This window comes from Delphinapterus leucas, chromosome 14 (genome assembly GCF_059928025.1).
Source record: "Delphinapterus leucas isolate spDelLeu-1000000601 "Yukka" chromosome 14, BTC_Dleu_Yukka2, whole genome shotgun sequence".
NCBI classification, from domain to species: Eukaryota; Metazoa; Chordata; class Mammalia; order Artiodactyla; family Monodontidae; genus Delphinapterus; species Delphinapterus leucas.
In genome coordinates, this window is record NC_143142.1 from 21019973 (window position 1) to 21034209 (window position 14237).

The window sequence follows — 14237 nt, forward strand, 5'->3', positions numbered from 1 at the left end:
AACAGCCCACCTCCAAAACACTGTCAGCTGTGCCGTGAGCTGATCATGGCATGACGTTAACAGTTTATGCATATGGAGCCCTCCCACGGGCTGCGTCCACACAAACCGTCTCCTATAACTACTCCATGAGTACTCATTTCACAGATGAGGAAAAGCAGGAGCTGAGAGCCTACGAAACTTGCAAGAGGTAACAAAGCTTACTGGGATCTGAACGCCGGGACCCAAAAGAATAACCATCACACAGCACAGCCATCTGGATGGCTTCCCCCCCTTGCCCCTCCCCTCCCTCCTGCACCAGTGGTTCTCAGCCCCAGGGGTCATGCCCCGCACAGGACATTGGGCAATGTTTGGAGACATTTGGGGTTGTCACAGGGAGGGGGGAGGAGAAGAGATGTTACTGGCATCTAGTGGGTAGAGACCAGGGATGCTGCTAAACATCCTACAGTGCACAAGGCAGCGGCCCCTCCCCCACTACAAAGAATTATGCAGCCCAAAGATCAATAGTGCAAACTAGAGAAATTCTGAGATGACCCAATTTAGAACAGCATCAACACACACACACACACACACACACACACACACACAGTACATCATCCAGACCACCATGGAATTTGAAGAGACCCATGGAAAAAGGGGAGGGGGTGGAGAAAAAAAATGAAGCAAGCCCCGCCCACAAATGTACCACAGTCACCATTAACGTCATATTTATTGTTATTTAGCTGCTCAGGAAAACATATACAGGTATATACAATATGCATGAATACAGAAGACTGCACTTTACATATTTTTTTTAAAAAAGAAAGAAAAAAATAACACTCAATTTCATGAGCTATTGTCACAGTCTTCCAACCAAGCATTTCAGAAATGAATTTCTTTTAAGAGTCAAAAAGATTACAGGATTGCCTAACACACAGCAGAGTTAAGTTTTCATATTTTACATGTGCAATAACGTTTTCATATTCTTTCCCGAAGAGTTTTGCTATGCAGTACCGATTACCAGTGTTTGTGGAGTCTCGTGGGTTGGGTGTGTTTTTAATCTGCTTTTATTCTTTCCATTAAACCAAATTTAATGAAATAACATCCTTTTGCTTAAGGCTATTTTTAAAGCTGTTCAATTCTGGGGTCGTGGGGAGCAAGAAAGTTTAAAACTTCAGGGGTTTCCGAGGTTGCTAGGACCATGAGACGATGGCCATGTGCTGATGGACTCAACACAGGGCAAGTCAAAGACAGAAGTCAAGACACTTGGCTCCCCGGCCTTAAGCAATTAAGGAGAAATCATGCCTGTTTAAGAAATAAAAGGATGAAGGTCTCAAACAGCTGTACGTTGTGGAATCAGAGGGGTAGTGGAGTTTCTCTCAGACTATGGCTGGCTCTCCTGCAGCCCCTGGCGGGGAGGTGGGGGGGTGCTTTTCCTCACCTTTTCTCTCCTTTGGTGGCAGAACCCAGGGCTGAGTCAGCTCCCACTTTCTTCTCGCTGATCAGTTCACACCACCTGTTTCTGCCTGCCCTCTGTGGGGGCCGGGGTCAACCCTGGTCAGACTGCCGGTGTAAGAACCTCAGACCGTCCAGACTCAGACCCGAGCCGAAAAAGCCAGCCCAAGGAAAGACAGGAGCGGGGAATGGAAAGAGACAGATTTTTCTGTACGCTCTTCTCCCTTTGCTGAAAAGTTCTTTGAAATAAACAACGTGAGTGTTGTACGGTGAGCCCAAAGCCTTCAGGTCACTTGCTAAAAAAAGCCGGGTCTGCAAACCCTGGGGACGTGGGGCGGGGGGAGGATGGAGGGGGCGCAAGGCTCAAAATGGCACATTTAGCAAGATGCTTGTTCACAGAAACTGAAATCGACTACAAGAGTTACTGATTTGGGTGAAGTGATATCAGTCACTTCTTGTCTGGCCCACCCTGGAATCTGGGTGCCTCCCACCACCCCCATGAGTCACACAAGCCCTTGGGAGTCATCAACAGCACCCAAAGGTGCCCCCCCACCCCCGCCAACACTGGGCCTCCACTGACCACCGCCCTGGGAGGACCAGGTGACAGGCCTCAGCTGGGTCCAGGAGCCCTGCTTTCTGCTGCCCTGCTCACCCAGCTGTTCCCTCACCTCTGCTCAAAGATGTTATTCCTTCATGAGATGCACAGGACGTGGCCCTGGTTTTGCAACAGGCTGAGATTAAATAAAAAGGGGGAGGGAGGATTCCTGGGTTTAAAAAAAGGCCCAAGAATCAAAGTCACTAGTTCCGGTTCCTTTCTCCCTCCTCTAGCCCTCAGGAGTCTGCAAACCCCTGCAGAGAATACACACAGGCTTGGAGGAGGGGGGCTTGGTAGGCAGAGCCTGGGGGCTCCTTCACTCAACAAGCCCCTCGAACAGTGCCGGCGAAAGCCTGGTCCTTCCCAGGGATGGGGGGCTGCCCAGGTTGGAGATGGAACGGGAGAAGTGGGGGAGATAACCCAGTCCTGTTCCTTCTTCCCCCAGTGCCTGGCTGGGAACAGATGTCAGGAAAGGTCAGGGCTAAGAATTGATCCTCAACTCCAGCACCCAAGACCCAGCTGACCTGGCCGTAGCAGAGCCGGGAGCCTGCAGCCTCTAGAGGCTCTGCAAGCTGGACAGGCACCATCCCCACGCGGACGAGGGCTGCTCGGCACAGCATGAAAATTCAGAGCCTGGGCGTTTGTACAGAGGCCCAGAAAAGGAGAGAAAACACCACTGTTGAACATTCCGGCTCCTTCCCACAGAGCGGACTGGATACGTCATCACCTCCATGGCAGTGAAAGGCAGCTTCCAGCAGAAGAGAGAACGGAGCTGAAGGCTGAGGGTGTGTTTGTGGGAACGAAAATATATCTCTCTATTTTCTTAGGGAACAGACAAAACAAAATCCCAGGCGGAATACCTAAGGGGGGCATTAATTGTTTGGCTCCAGCCTGACTGATGGCAGTAGGGTGTCAATATATAATATTGTGATGACAATTTGACTCTCACCCGGCAATATTCCAGAACTACTAGTCTCCAGGATTTCCATTTTAATAAGCAGTGAACAAAGCAAAAAGGAAAAAAAAAAAAAAACAGGCAGTGGGGAGGGAGGTGGGGAGGAACAAGACTAAAAGAGAATAAAAAAGGAAAGCAACTCTTGTCTTATTATGAAATAACAATACTTGGACATACAGCAGCACGAAAATAAAACAAGGAAAGAGGTCATCTAAAAAACGTATGCCAAGATTACAGAAAAATGGGAATTATCTAGCAGGAAAAAGGCTTCAGCAAAAGTTTGCTAACTGCAGAAGGGTTAACACTGGTAACATACCGTGGCAGACAAATTTCTTCTTTAAAAAAATTTTTTGAGGTTTTTTTTTTTTTCCCCTTTAAATTAACCCTTTCCGGTCCATATGCCACTAAGCAGGTACCAACCTAGAAAAAAAATCATCCACTCAGCAATAGTGGCCCTTTCAAATTAACAGGGCGGGTAGGGGTGGGGTCAGGTGGAGGGGGGAGAGGAGAGAAAAGGGGGAGGGAAGGGCCTGGTTGGGGAGGGGGTATTTCTTGTCAATTCAAGTTAGGGCGGCCACGAATGTCCCGAATCTGTTGGAAATGTCGGAGTGCAGGGACCGCCAGGTGGGCACGGAGGCTCGGGCCTTGGCATCGCCCACGTCGTCTGTGCAGTGGACAGACAGGCACTGCAAGTGGCTGCCGGGCTGGGTTGCCGAGGCCTTGTTCGGAGGGAGGTCGTGGGCTGCAGAGAAAGGAGGAAGAGAGGACGTTAGCTGCGTGCTTGACTCTGCAGGAGGCCCTAATGGGGGTAAAGTGGCAGAAGCAGAAGAGAGGCCATGTCCAGGCCCTCTTTTCATGCCTAAAGATGGTCTAAGGAGATCTAAAGACGTTTGGTTCGAATCCTCCTGCCGTCATCTCTTGACTTGGGCTGTGAGACCTTAGCTAAGGGAAGACCTCCTGTTGGGTTTGTTTTTCCCCTCCCCCTTGGGAAATAGGAGAGTTAGGCCGGATAAACTCAGGGTTTGCCCATCTCTGATGGACTAGAGTTCCCAAAAGATTAACTGGACCTGAAGTTAGTTGGGAAGGCTTCCTGGAAGAGACACATCCAAACTGGGCACTGAAGGATGTGTAGGAGTTCATCAGATGCAGTGAAACGGAGGAGGGGAGGATTGTCCAGGTCTCGAATACAGCCCATTCTCTTGTCATCCTCCAGACAGACATTTGCTAAGGGCCTGCTATGTGCTGGTAACTTCCTTACACAGTGCCAAACTGCTCAGAGCCACAGAGACTAAGAGTGTGGACTCCCCCACCACACCAGTGCCCTTTGCCCCTCCCCAGCTGCTGCATGAAAGGACTTTAGGTGATAAGGGTGAGGGAGTCTATTCCTCTCCTACACCCTCAATGAAAATCCCCTCAATTTCCTTCTCATTCAGTCACACAGCACCAGAAACAGCACAGACCATAGTAATGTTTGGATTAGACTCACTTGACAGGAAAGAAATTTGACAACCATTCACACCTTAGCACGAATTATATTAGAAGAGAACAAGGAATCGGGAGTCCTGAGGCAGGGAAGGAATGGAGCAGTCATTTCAGAGGACTTCTAATTTACTGCTGCCCAGTGACCAATAGTTCTGTTCTGAGGCCTACTGAATCATGATTATTCTCATTATTCCTTTTTCGGGGCCTGACTCTCAGAGAGGCAAGGTGACCTGCCCAAGGTCACACAGCCAGGATGGGACAGAGCTGGGTTTGAAGATGGGCTGATGGTGAACTTCTGACTCAGCAGAAGTGAGAAAAGCTGGAACTGGCGGTGGGGGCTCAGCTCCGGCCGAGGGAGCACACCCAGATACTGAGCTCCATGACTGGCCCGCCCTCCCCAGCACACTGCAGGCCCAGCCAGGGCCTGGTGCCAAGCAGGAGTCACCCCGCCCATCTCGCCCTCTGGGATCCGCCTTGAGGCTTCCCCCAAGAGCTGAGCCATGGCCTGCAGAGAAAATCCTCTCAGAGGGATGGGCCCAGGCAACCAAGACCAGGTGTGACTAACTGGGTTTGGGGCCCCCACCCTCGAGCCCCAGAGACACCCAGCTTTGGGACCTGCATTCTTGGGAGGAGCTGGGGCTGGGAGGGAAGATTCTCTCCTTTGCCTCTTCCTTCCTTCATTCAGTTAATAAGCTGAGTCCCTACTGTGTGCCAGGCGTGGTGTAAGCCTGCAGATTCCAGCAGGAAACAAGGCACAGTCTTCCTCCTCCTCCTGCATCTGACGGTGAAGCTGGGAGACAGTATCGTAGCACAGTCATCTTAGAGTCACAGACTGCGGCTTGAATCCAAGCCCCACCACTGTGTGGATGGGATCCAACAATCTCCCTCTCTGAGCCTCAGTTCTATTCACTGGCAAAGTGGGGGTGATGCTGAATCCCTTGGGGTCTTGTAACAGATGTCCTGGCATACAGAGACAACCCCAGACAGGGCTGCTGGGACTGTCATTCATGTCTGAGGTAGGGGAGGGGAGTCAGGAGGTGAGGGGTCCTTGCAACCATCTAGAAGCCTCCAAGCCTTGTCCCTTCCTTGAGACTGGCCAGCTGGGCATGTTCCTGCCCATAAAACTGGAGTCTTTGTACCCGTTTCATGGACGGGGAAGCTGAGGTTCTGAGCCTGAGGTTCCCAAGTTGGTTAGAGGTGGTGGAGCTGGGATGCTGTGACCCCAGCTAGCTAGAGATACCAGACTCAGGGTCCCCTCACCCACAGTGGGCCCTGGACTCCAGCCATGCTGACGCACAGCCCTCACACCTCTGCTCCTGAGCCCACGCTTGCCTTGCTCCCAGTGACACCCTGCTGCTTAATACCTGCAAAAGGAATTTTGTTCTGAACATTGCGAGATCTAGATTGGGGGAAGGAGTAGCATCTGTCAGAGAGGGAGAGAGAAATTCTGAAAGGAGTTCCTTATTTCACTTTACACACATTATTTCAAGGAGCCAACGCAACAATGCTTGTGCCCATTTTACAGGTAGGAAACCGAGGCCCCTTGCCAAAGTTTGCAAGAGCTAAACAAAGACAAGACCCACACGTGAGCTCCTGACACCCGTCTCCCTTGCTCTGTGGCTGAAGCACCAGGAAGGTAGACACTGGAGGACTAAGACACTCATGGGAGCTGGGTTTGCTCAGCAGCGGCTCCAGACTGCTCCAAATGGCCACATTTCCTAAAGATGTTTTATTCCCAAGTTACAGACGACTCAAACGCATGCCGCGCGCCAAAACCACAGACAGCTGCTCTTCTTACTTGGGGTGGATTTAATGAGGGCGTCGCAGGCACACAGTTGGACACTTCTGTGTATTATCTAATTCCATCCGCCAGCAAGCCCGGCAGCTGGGTGACCCTTCTCCCCACTTTAGAGCGGGCACCTGGGGCTCAGAGAGGGTGAGGGCCTTGCCCCACATCACAGAGCATGGGCACAGGATTCCCCAGCCTCTGCCTGGAAAAAACAAGCGAGTCTGGTATCCATGGGGAATGTTTTTAGGAGAGAATATGACTCTTCAGTTCTTGACAACCCAAGCATGACCAAACTCATCCTCCCGCAGGATTCATTCCAGCTGGGGGAACCCAACACACCCTAGGACTGCGGCTCCCCTGGGCTGCCGAGTGGCTGCCGATAAATCAGTCCCACGGGAGCCGCCTCAAGTCAGGGCCTGCCCCGGCCTGGCCCAGGAGAGGCCCTCCATCCCCACTGCTCAGGGCAGCAGGCATGCCGGCCCCCACACCAGGACCCAGAGATAAAACCGCCCCCTCGCCCAGCTCCCAGGGCTGGGGAGACCCTGGAGGTACTCAGCGCCCGGCACTGGCAGACACCACAGAACCTGATGGGTGTTGTCCTGTTTTCCACTGTTGGCTGTCAGCCTCCCCTATCAGACTGTGGCTGTGTGGGGGAGGGGCAGATTTGGCCTGTTCAGCTCAGCTGGGGCCTGTGCCTTGACTGTGAAGGGCCGCTCAGCCCTATTTGACAGATGGGAAGACTGAGACCCCAAGGGACAGGGAGCTGCCCAGGGGTCACCCGAGGCCAGGTCACCAGCTTTGGGACCGGCCCTCTCCTGTTGGCCCAGGATTCCTCGCAGGTCAGGCCGGGATGGAATCCCGGGTCCCCCAACCTCGGCAGCTCTGTAACTTGGGGATGGTGATTCCCATGGGCCTGGCTCAAGGCAGCTGGGGGAGACCATACAAGAGAAAGAGCTGATGACGCCCTGCCTGTGGGTGGTCAGTTCCTGAGGCAGGGGTGACATTGACTCAAAATGTATAACCATGAGGTGCCTCACCCCGGGGAAGCACAGGAGCTGAGATGAGAGGCTTCCTGGTGTGCCTGCCCAGCAAGGAAGGACCATGAGACTGTTTTTAAGGTCATCCCCCTACTGGCCAGAACAGACCACCTGAGTCCCCACGCACAGGGGCGGGGCCTGGAGCTGGGATACCTCGCTTTTACTCCCCACAAAGTCTCTCCCCGCCCTTTCTCCACGTACACAAGCCCTGGCTGACCCATCCAGCCCCTTCCCAGAACCCCCTCGCTGAACGCTGCAGACTTGGTATCATGCTATCCAGGTACCGGCTGCTTTGGGCTCACCCTGCCACCAACATGAGACCACATCAGATTTTGTCTTCAGCGCTTCCCTATCCACAAAGGGGATAGTAAATTCCACAAAGGAAAGGAAAGAACCTTGAGCCAGTGCCCAAAAAGTGACCGCGTGGATAACGGATGGAATTCCACTCCTCCTACGGGTTCCACAATGATCATGCCTACCGTCTGGGGAGCATGGACTTCCGTGCGTCACTTCAGCTGCCAGAGCCTCAGTCCTAGGAAATGGGGGAAATAATAGGGCTGGCCGCCATGGAGGCAGTTACGAGGATTAAGTGAAATGACCCATGTAAAGTGCTTAGCGCACAGTGCACTCCCGCCAGCGCCAAGAGGGCTGCCTTGTGTGGCTGTCGACCAGCCTGCAGGGACCAGTGGGGCTGGGGCGGCTGGCCGGAGTGCTAACTGGGACTGCTGATTGACCCTTTGGCTGGCCACGGCTGAGGTAAAGGGAGAAGGGAAAAGATGTGCATGTCTTTACCTGGGGACATCTCATTGCTAATTTCATTTCTGGAGGTGCCACCCATGGAGGGGGCTGAGTTTTTTTTTAAAGTCAGCAAAACAGGCCTTGTCACTGCCTTGCCCTGCACTCAGTATCCCCGGGAATGGGTTCCAGTTTGGGTGGGCCACATGCTCAGGCATCCTCAGCTCCAGGGGGGGAGGGGGTTGGGGTAGCTGCCGCCCCCCCACTCCAGTAGCTGAAGTGCTGCCTTGGTGGTACGCACAGCCACCACTCTGTCCCCAAACCCTCAGAAAGGGGACTTCTGCCGGGCCACCTCCTGTCCCTCTGCCCCCCAGAGGGAAGGCCAGATTATGGGGGTCAAATGTGGGCTCCAAGTTGCACCCAGGTCAGGGGCTCCCTGGGTGCTAATCCAGGGTATAACCTAAGCAAGGTGGGCTGTAAAATGGGAACCTATTTCACGGGCTTGGAGGACGATGAAGTGAGATCACATGGGTGGAAACTTCAGCACATGACGAGCCTTCAGAAGAGGTTAGCCGCTCTCAGGGTTATTATAGTTACTATACTTTAACAGCCCAGGGCTTTGGAGGCAGGCAGAGCTCATACTGCCGCACACCCGCCTTGTGCGTGGCGCAGTTTCTTCACTTCCTTGGGTGCCAGGGGCCTGCCCCACCCCCTGCCCTCCGAGGCTGGGAGGCCCCCCGGGGTGCGATCCCAGGCAGAGGAATTAGAATTCCGTGAGTATTTTTAACCTGAAGCTTATGTAAGGAGCAGTGTGGGCCCCAGAACACAATAGCGAATGACTCTCACAGGCTCACCCTCGCCAGATTCCGACAAAGGGAAATGTATTTTGGTTTTTCCTTTATTTGGACCTGGCAGGGGGTGTGGGGGGGAAGACGCTGGTGTCTGTGACAGCTGCCACTCAGCTGGGGGCTGGGCCACTGGGCCCGGAAGCAGAGGCAGGCCGGCCGGCCTGGCAACCACAGGGCTGAGCCACCTGTTCTTGGCACCTCTGTCCTGCAGCCTGGGAGTCCCTTAGGGCCCCCAGACACATCCATGTCCCCCCAGAAGCTCCTAGCTCCTAGCCCCCATCTCCAGGAAAGGCCGGGCCATCACACCCAGGCTGGCTCTGGGCATCACGCTTCCCCAAGCCTAGAGTCGAGCACCAGGGAGGGGAGAGCCTGCCTCCAAAACTCATCCACTGCTCTCCCCCCCCGTTGCCCCTACCCTGGTCCAGGCCCCCACTCCCGCCTGCAGCAACAACCTTGCTGCTCTCTCTGCTTCTACGCTGACCCACACGCCCATCTTCCACTGTGAGCCGAGTGAGAAACTCTGAAGCACCAACCAGAGCAGGCCCCTCTCCTGCTTAAAACTTCCATGGCTCCCCAGTGCCTCCAAGATAAAGTCTCCAGCTTCCCATGACGCGGCCTGCTTCCATCTTGGGCCTCCAGCCTCACCTCTCAGCTATACCGTCTCTCGAAGTATATCGAGATCCTTCCCACCTCCTGATGTTTCTCCCACCTAGAACACACTCCTCACCTCTGCTGACTCCTACCATCTATCTACCTGGCTGTCAGCCTCATGGTGATGTTTCTCCAACACCCCCGCTTGCAAATGGCACCCCACCACCAGCCACCATAATAGTAATGATGCCACCAGCGACCGCCTCACTGGCTACAGGGAAGTGCTGACACATCTCCCCGGGCAGAGGGGGAATCCTGAGTTCCGAGCCCCTTAGCAACAGGTCACCAAAGATGGAAGACATCATGGGGAGACTTTGGAGTCAGATGACCGAAGCCTGTAACTTGGTCCCTGGCACTTTTCCCAGCAGGGCGACTTTGGGCAAGTCATTTTTCCTCCTTAAGACTCAGCTTCTTTCCCTACGAAATAGGATAAGGTCAGCACCCGGGTCCTCCCCGTCAGGTTCTATCAGGTAAAGGCCACAAGCAATCAGAGCAGGAGTAAAGAGTCTTGTCGGTGGTTAACAAAGTTCAAGGCTTTTTTAAGGCAACACAAAGGCCCATCTCCAAGAACCCGCCCCTGGGGATGTGGGGGACCCAACCCTAGTGGAACTGGTCCCCATACCCCAACTGGAACCCTTCTGAAGAGCCTCACAACCCCAAGGAGGACCCCGCCTTGGCTGCCTGTCCACGTTCAGTCCCTGGGTCGTGTCCCCTCCTTCAGAGAGCTAGACGGGGTCTGGGGGACTCACCGGCTCTAGCCTCAGAGGCAGGAACAGCGACTCTAAGCCAGATGTCAGGTGGCACAAAGATGGTCTATAATGCCACCAACCGTGCAGGAAGACGGCACACCCAAATTCCCACCCCTCTCCTTCCCCATACCCAGCAGCTTTGGCATGTTCAGAAACCTGGACTCAAATCCTCCCTCCTCCCTCTGAGTCTCAACTCTGCCCTTCACCAGCTCCATGACCTTGGGCAAGCTCAGCTTGCTGAGCCTCAGTTTCCCCACCTGTAGAAGCAGATAACATTCCCACCAGTAAAGATCACACAAGCCTGGCCTGGATGGAGACCCTGAGAGCAGACACGCCCATGGGGCTCTCCGAGGTCTCTCCGGCCCTGGCATGATAAGGATTTGTGAAATATGTGAATGAAGACTCACATTCTCATCCCAGCTCTCCACCTGCTTGCTGTGTGACCTTGGGTAAGTCACTCCCCCTCTCCAGGCCTATCGGGTCCTCTCAGAAATGAATGGTGGCGAGTAGATAGATGTACAAGCCCCCTGAATCTTTCTATCGCTTTGGGGTGATTGGATTTTACATTCAAAGAAGGCAGGAGGCTAAGGCAGGTGCCCTCCCAAAACAAGGGACAGTAAGATACACTGACCTCAGGCTCCCTATGGGGCCGGGCCTTGGCCGATCTCATTGGACCAACACAACACCCAGGCAGAGAGGGCATTTTACAGGGGAGGAAACTGAGGTTCAGAGAGGGGACGTCACTGGCTCACAGTCACACAGCCGGCCTGTGGCAGAGCCAGGGTAACTCCCAGGTCTGTCTGATGCCAAAGTCACATGAAAAAGTAAAATGTCGCAGCCAAATGGCAGGTACGCCCAGTCCCTCCTCCTCTCTCCAGCTCTCTCGTTCCCACCCCCCTCTCCTTCTTGCTCAGTCTCTCTTTCTCTTGTTCTCTCCCTCCCTCTTTATCTTTTTCTCTCTTCCTCCCCCTCCCCCGCCCTCCCTCCCACCCTCTCCCTCTGGATCAACACTCCTGCTTTTGGGGAAAGGGCCCTAAAGCACACAGATGGGATGAGAAGGACCCCAGGTGACACAGAAGCCAAGGACAAAACCCGAGGCCCCATTCAGTGCTTTCTCCATGGACGCTGCCCGAGCATTTCCACATTGGCCCCATCAGATGGGGGGCAGCACACGGCACACATGGGGGCTCCTGAGGGGCTGGTAGGGCCCCCACCAACAATCGGGAGGCCCCATGAGGGTGAGGAAGGGGCCTCGCTCCAGCCGCTGGGGTAGCTCAGCCTGGGGAGAGGCTCAGCCAGGCCCCTGAAAGCCTTCGGAAATTAATTGGAGTTGACTTGGCTGAGGGCAGCTGTCATTTAGATTGAGAACTGGCTGAGGGCTCCACTGAGGCGAAGCAGCAAGGGCATCACTGGGACCAGGCTGCTGAGAGCTGGGGGCCGGAACGGGACTGGGGCGGGAGGCTGAATTCCAGGGATCCTCCCCAGCCCCAAAGGAGGAGGCACTGGGGTGGTGTTTGAGGACCAGAGCCCAAGGATGGACAGGGCAGGTCCCTCTCCCTGGCCTGAGTGCCTCCATCAGGCTCCTTCTTCTGGCGCCTGCGGCCACGTGGCCAATGACCTGTGACAGATGCAGCCCTGTGCACCCCGGGCCACTCCCCGCCTGCCTGCTGCCGAGACGTGACAGGATGCGGGGCCGTGAGCCGACCCCTCAGCCTGCACCTTCCTTCTGACAGTGTCCACAGGGGTGCATCAAGGGTGCTTGTGCAGGGGGAGCTCTGCACCGCGCGTCCAGAGCACCAGGCTTCAGGATTGGCTTTGGGGATGTTAACTCTTCCCAGCCTCAGTTTTCTCACCCATGAAATAGGGCTGGAGACGGTATTATTCTCATAGGGCTGTTGGGAAGAGTCCAGTGATAATGCAAGCAAAGCGCTTAACACACTGCCAGGCACCAAGGCTGCCCAAGAAATAGTAGCTGCTATTAGTATTTCTAGTATGATTATTATATTGGAGATTCTCTCCAGCCCTGTCTCCAGCAGAGCCCTTCCCACTCTGTTTTCTTGCCTTCTCACCCACAATTCACCCCCATGACATTGGGCCCAGTGCTGTATGGCCCTGGGCAGGACACTGTCCCTCTCTGAGCCCCAGTATCCTACCCGTACACTGGGGGCAACTTTACAGAAGGGCCAACACCTCACCGAGCTCCCCACTCTGCCGGCTGTGCGGTAAGCCATTCAACCGTTATCTTTATAAAACAAGACAAATATACACATGTATTTCTATAGGATTAGAACCGCATTCCTTTTAGCCCACTGGGAAAAAAAAAACAGATTCAGTGACAAGTCTGAATTTTAAAAAGTACTTTTTCGAAGCACTGATGCTTTGGGTGGAGGTTCTTGGGGGCATCTGCCCTGGTCACCCATCCACTGGGCTGTGGAAGCTTTGTGCTCTTTCCATGGCAGGTCGGCAGGGAGGCAAGTGGCCCGTAGGCCCAGGTAACTTCCCATAGCGCCACTGCGTCTCGAGGAAGGGCTCTGCGTGGGGGTCAGTCATGGGACAGTCATGCACTTAGGAGACAGAAGCTTAGGTTCAAATGCAAACCCTGTCGCTGCCGGGCTATTTGACCCACGATCAGCTGCTTTTGACTCCCCGAGTCTCCATTCCTTCACCTAAAAAGTGATTTTGGTCATTGCTGCTTTGCGGAGAGGCGGATGAAATGCCTGGTGCCCAGGGGACGCTCGATATCCAGTTACCATAATCATTTCCCCAAACCCGGGCCTGGGGCAGCCTGTAAGAGGGAATCCTCGAGACAGTGATAATAGCTAAAGCATCACAAGCAAACATGTGCTCCCAGCTGTGTGCTGGGCGCTGGGCTCAGAGAGCCCCCAGCCTGGTGGACAGATGTTCTGACAAACACGAAACTGCAGAACAGAGACAATCCCTGTCGGAGCAAAGTGGACCCTGGGGACGGGTGGGGATCCGGGAAAACTTTGTAGAGGAGAGGACATACTAGGGGGACCTAAGGATGAGTATAAAGCTCTGCATCAAGAGAAGTGAGAGGGGGCGCTCCAAGCTCTGCTGTGACTGTTTCAGAAGAGCCAGAGGCCTGCCCAGGGACCCCGATTTAGGGCCTGGGGGACCCAGAGGAAGAGGAGGCAGCAAAGCTCAAATGGAGTCAGTCATGGAGGACTGGAAGCGTTGGGCTTTGTTCCTGCAAAGAGGAGACAAAAAGGTTTTCAAGCAGGGGAGGGGCATCAGGAATCTGTCAGAATTAACAAGGGGCTTGCACCTTATCCATTCCGGCCCTGGCATAGGACACCCGACGTACAAACACACCCCCTTATTGGCGACAAGGTCCCTTGCTCCCCAACTCTAAGCAAGTGGGAGGATTGGATTGCAGCCCCATGAGAATGGTACTCTGACAGAGCTCTGGTCCAGCAGGACCTGCCATTCCTCCCTGGCAGCTTCTGAGTCAGACGCCTGTAACCCACGTCTCCAAGAAATCCAGGTTGGGTCCTAATCCCAGCCCTGCCACGTCTCAGCTGGTGGCCCAAAAGACTCCACCTCTCTGTGCCTCCACGTCCCCTCCGCACATTGGATGAGATCATCATGCCCTGTGCTTTTACATCAGTGAATCCTCTCTGAGGATACAAGTGGGGAAATTGGGGCACAAAGGGGGCAAGATTGCATCCCAGGTCATCTATTAATGAGTAGAAGGGTTGAGGGCAAGTCACTTGATCCCTCTGCTTCTCAGTTTCCCTACCTGTGAAATAAGACCATACACCAACTGGGCAGTGCTGCTGGGAGATTGGCATTTGATAGAATTAACCAACAGACAAAAACTAATTAGGACCTATCACGTGTTTGTTCTTTTAAACTCACTCCTTCCTCACCATAACTCTGGAGGGAAGCTTCTACTCTCTTAGCCCCATTTCATGAAGAGCCAGCCAGGGTCAGCACACTACAGC

The 14237-nt window shown here is 54.1% G+C and overlaps 1 protein-coding gene across 2 annotated transcripts in view; it reads right to left on the bottom strand.

The window, feature by feature from the left end:
* Positions 1-673: 673 nt before the first annotated feature.
* Positions 674-14237, bottom strand: part of MN1 (MN1 proto-oncogene, transcriptional regulator) — a 47566-nt gene continuing 34002 nt past the window's right edge. The window contains exon 3 of one of the 2 annotated variants that reach the window (XM_089894634.1): positions 674-3723. In XM_089894634.1, coding sequence (XP_089750760.1) covers positions 3542-3723 — 182 coding nt within the window. In that variant the 3' untranslated portion in view covers positions 674-3541. Of the gene's footprint in view, positions 3724-11292; positions 13481-14237 lie in introns of those variants that run through there. The other variant, XM_089894635.1, reaches the window with a different exon arrangement.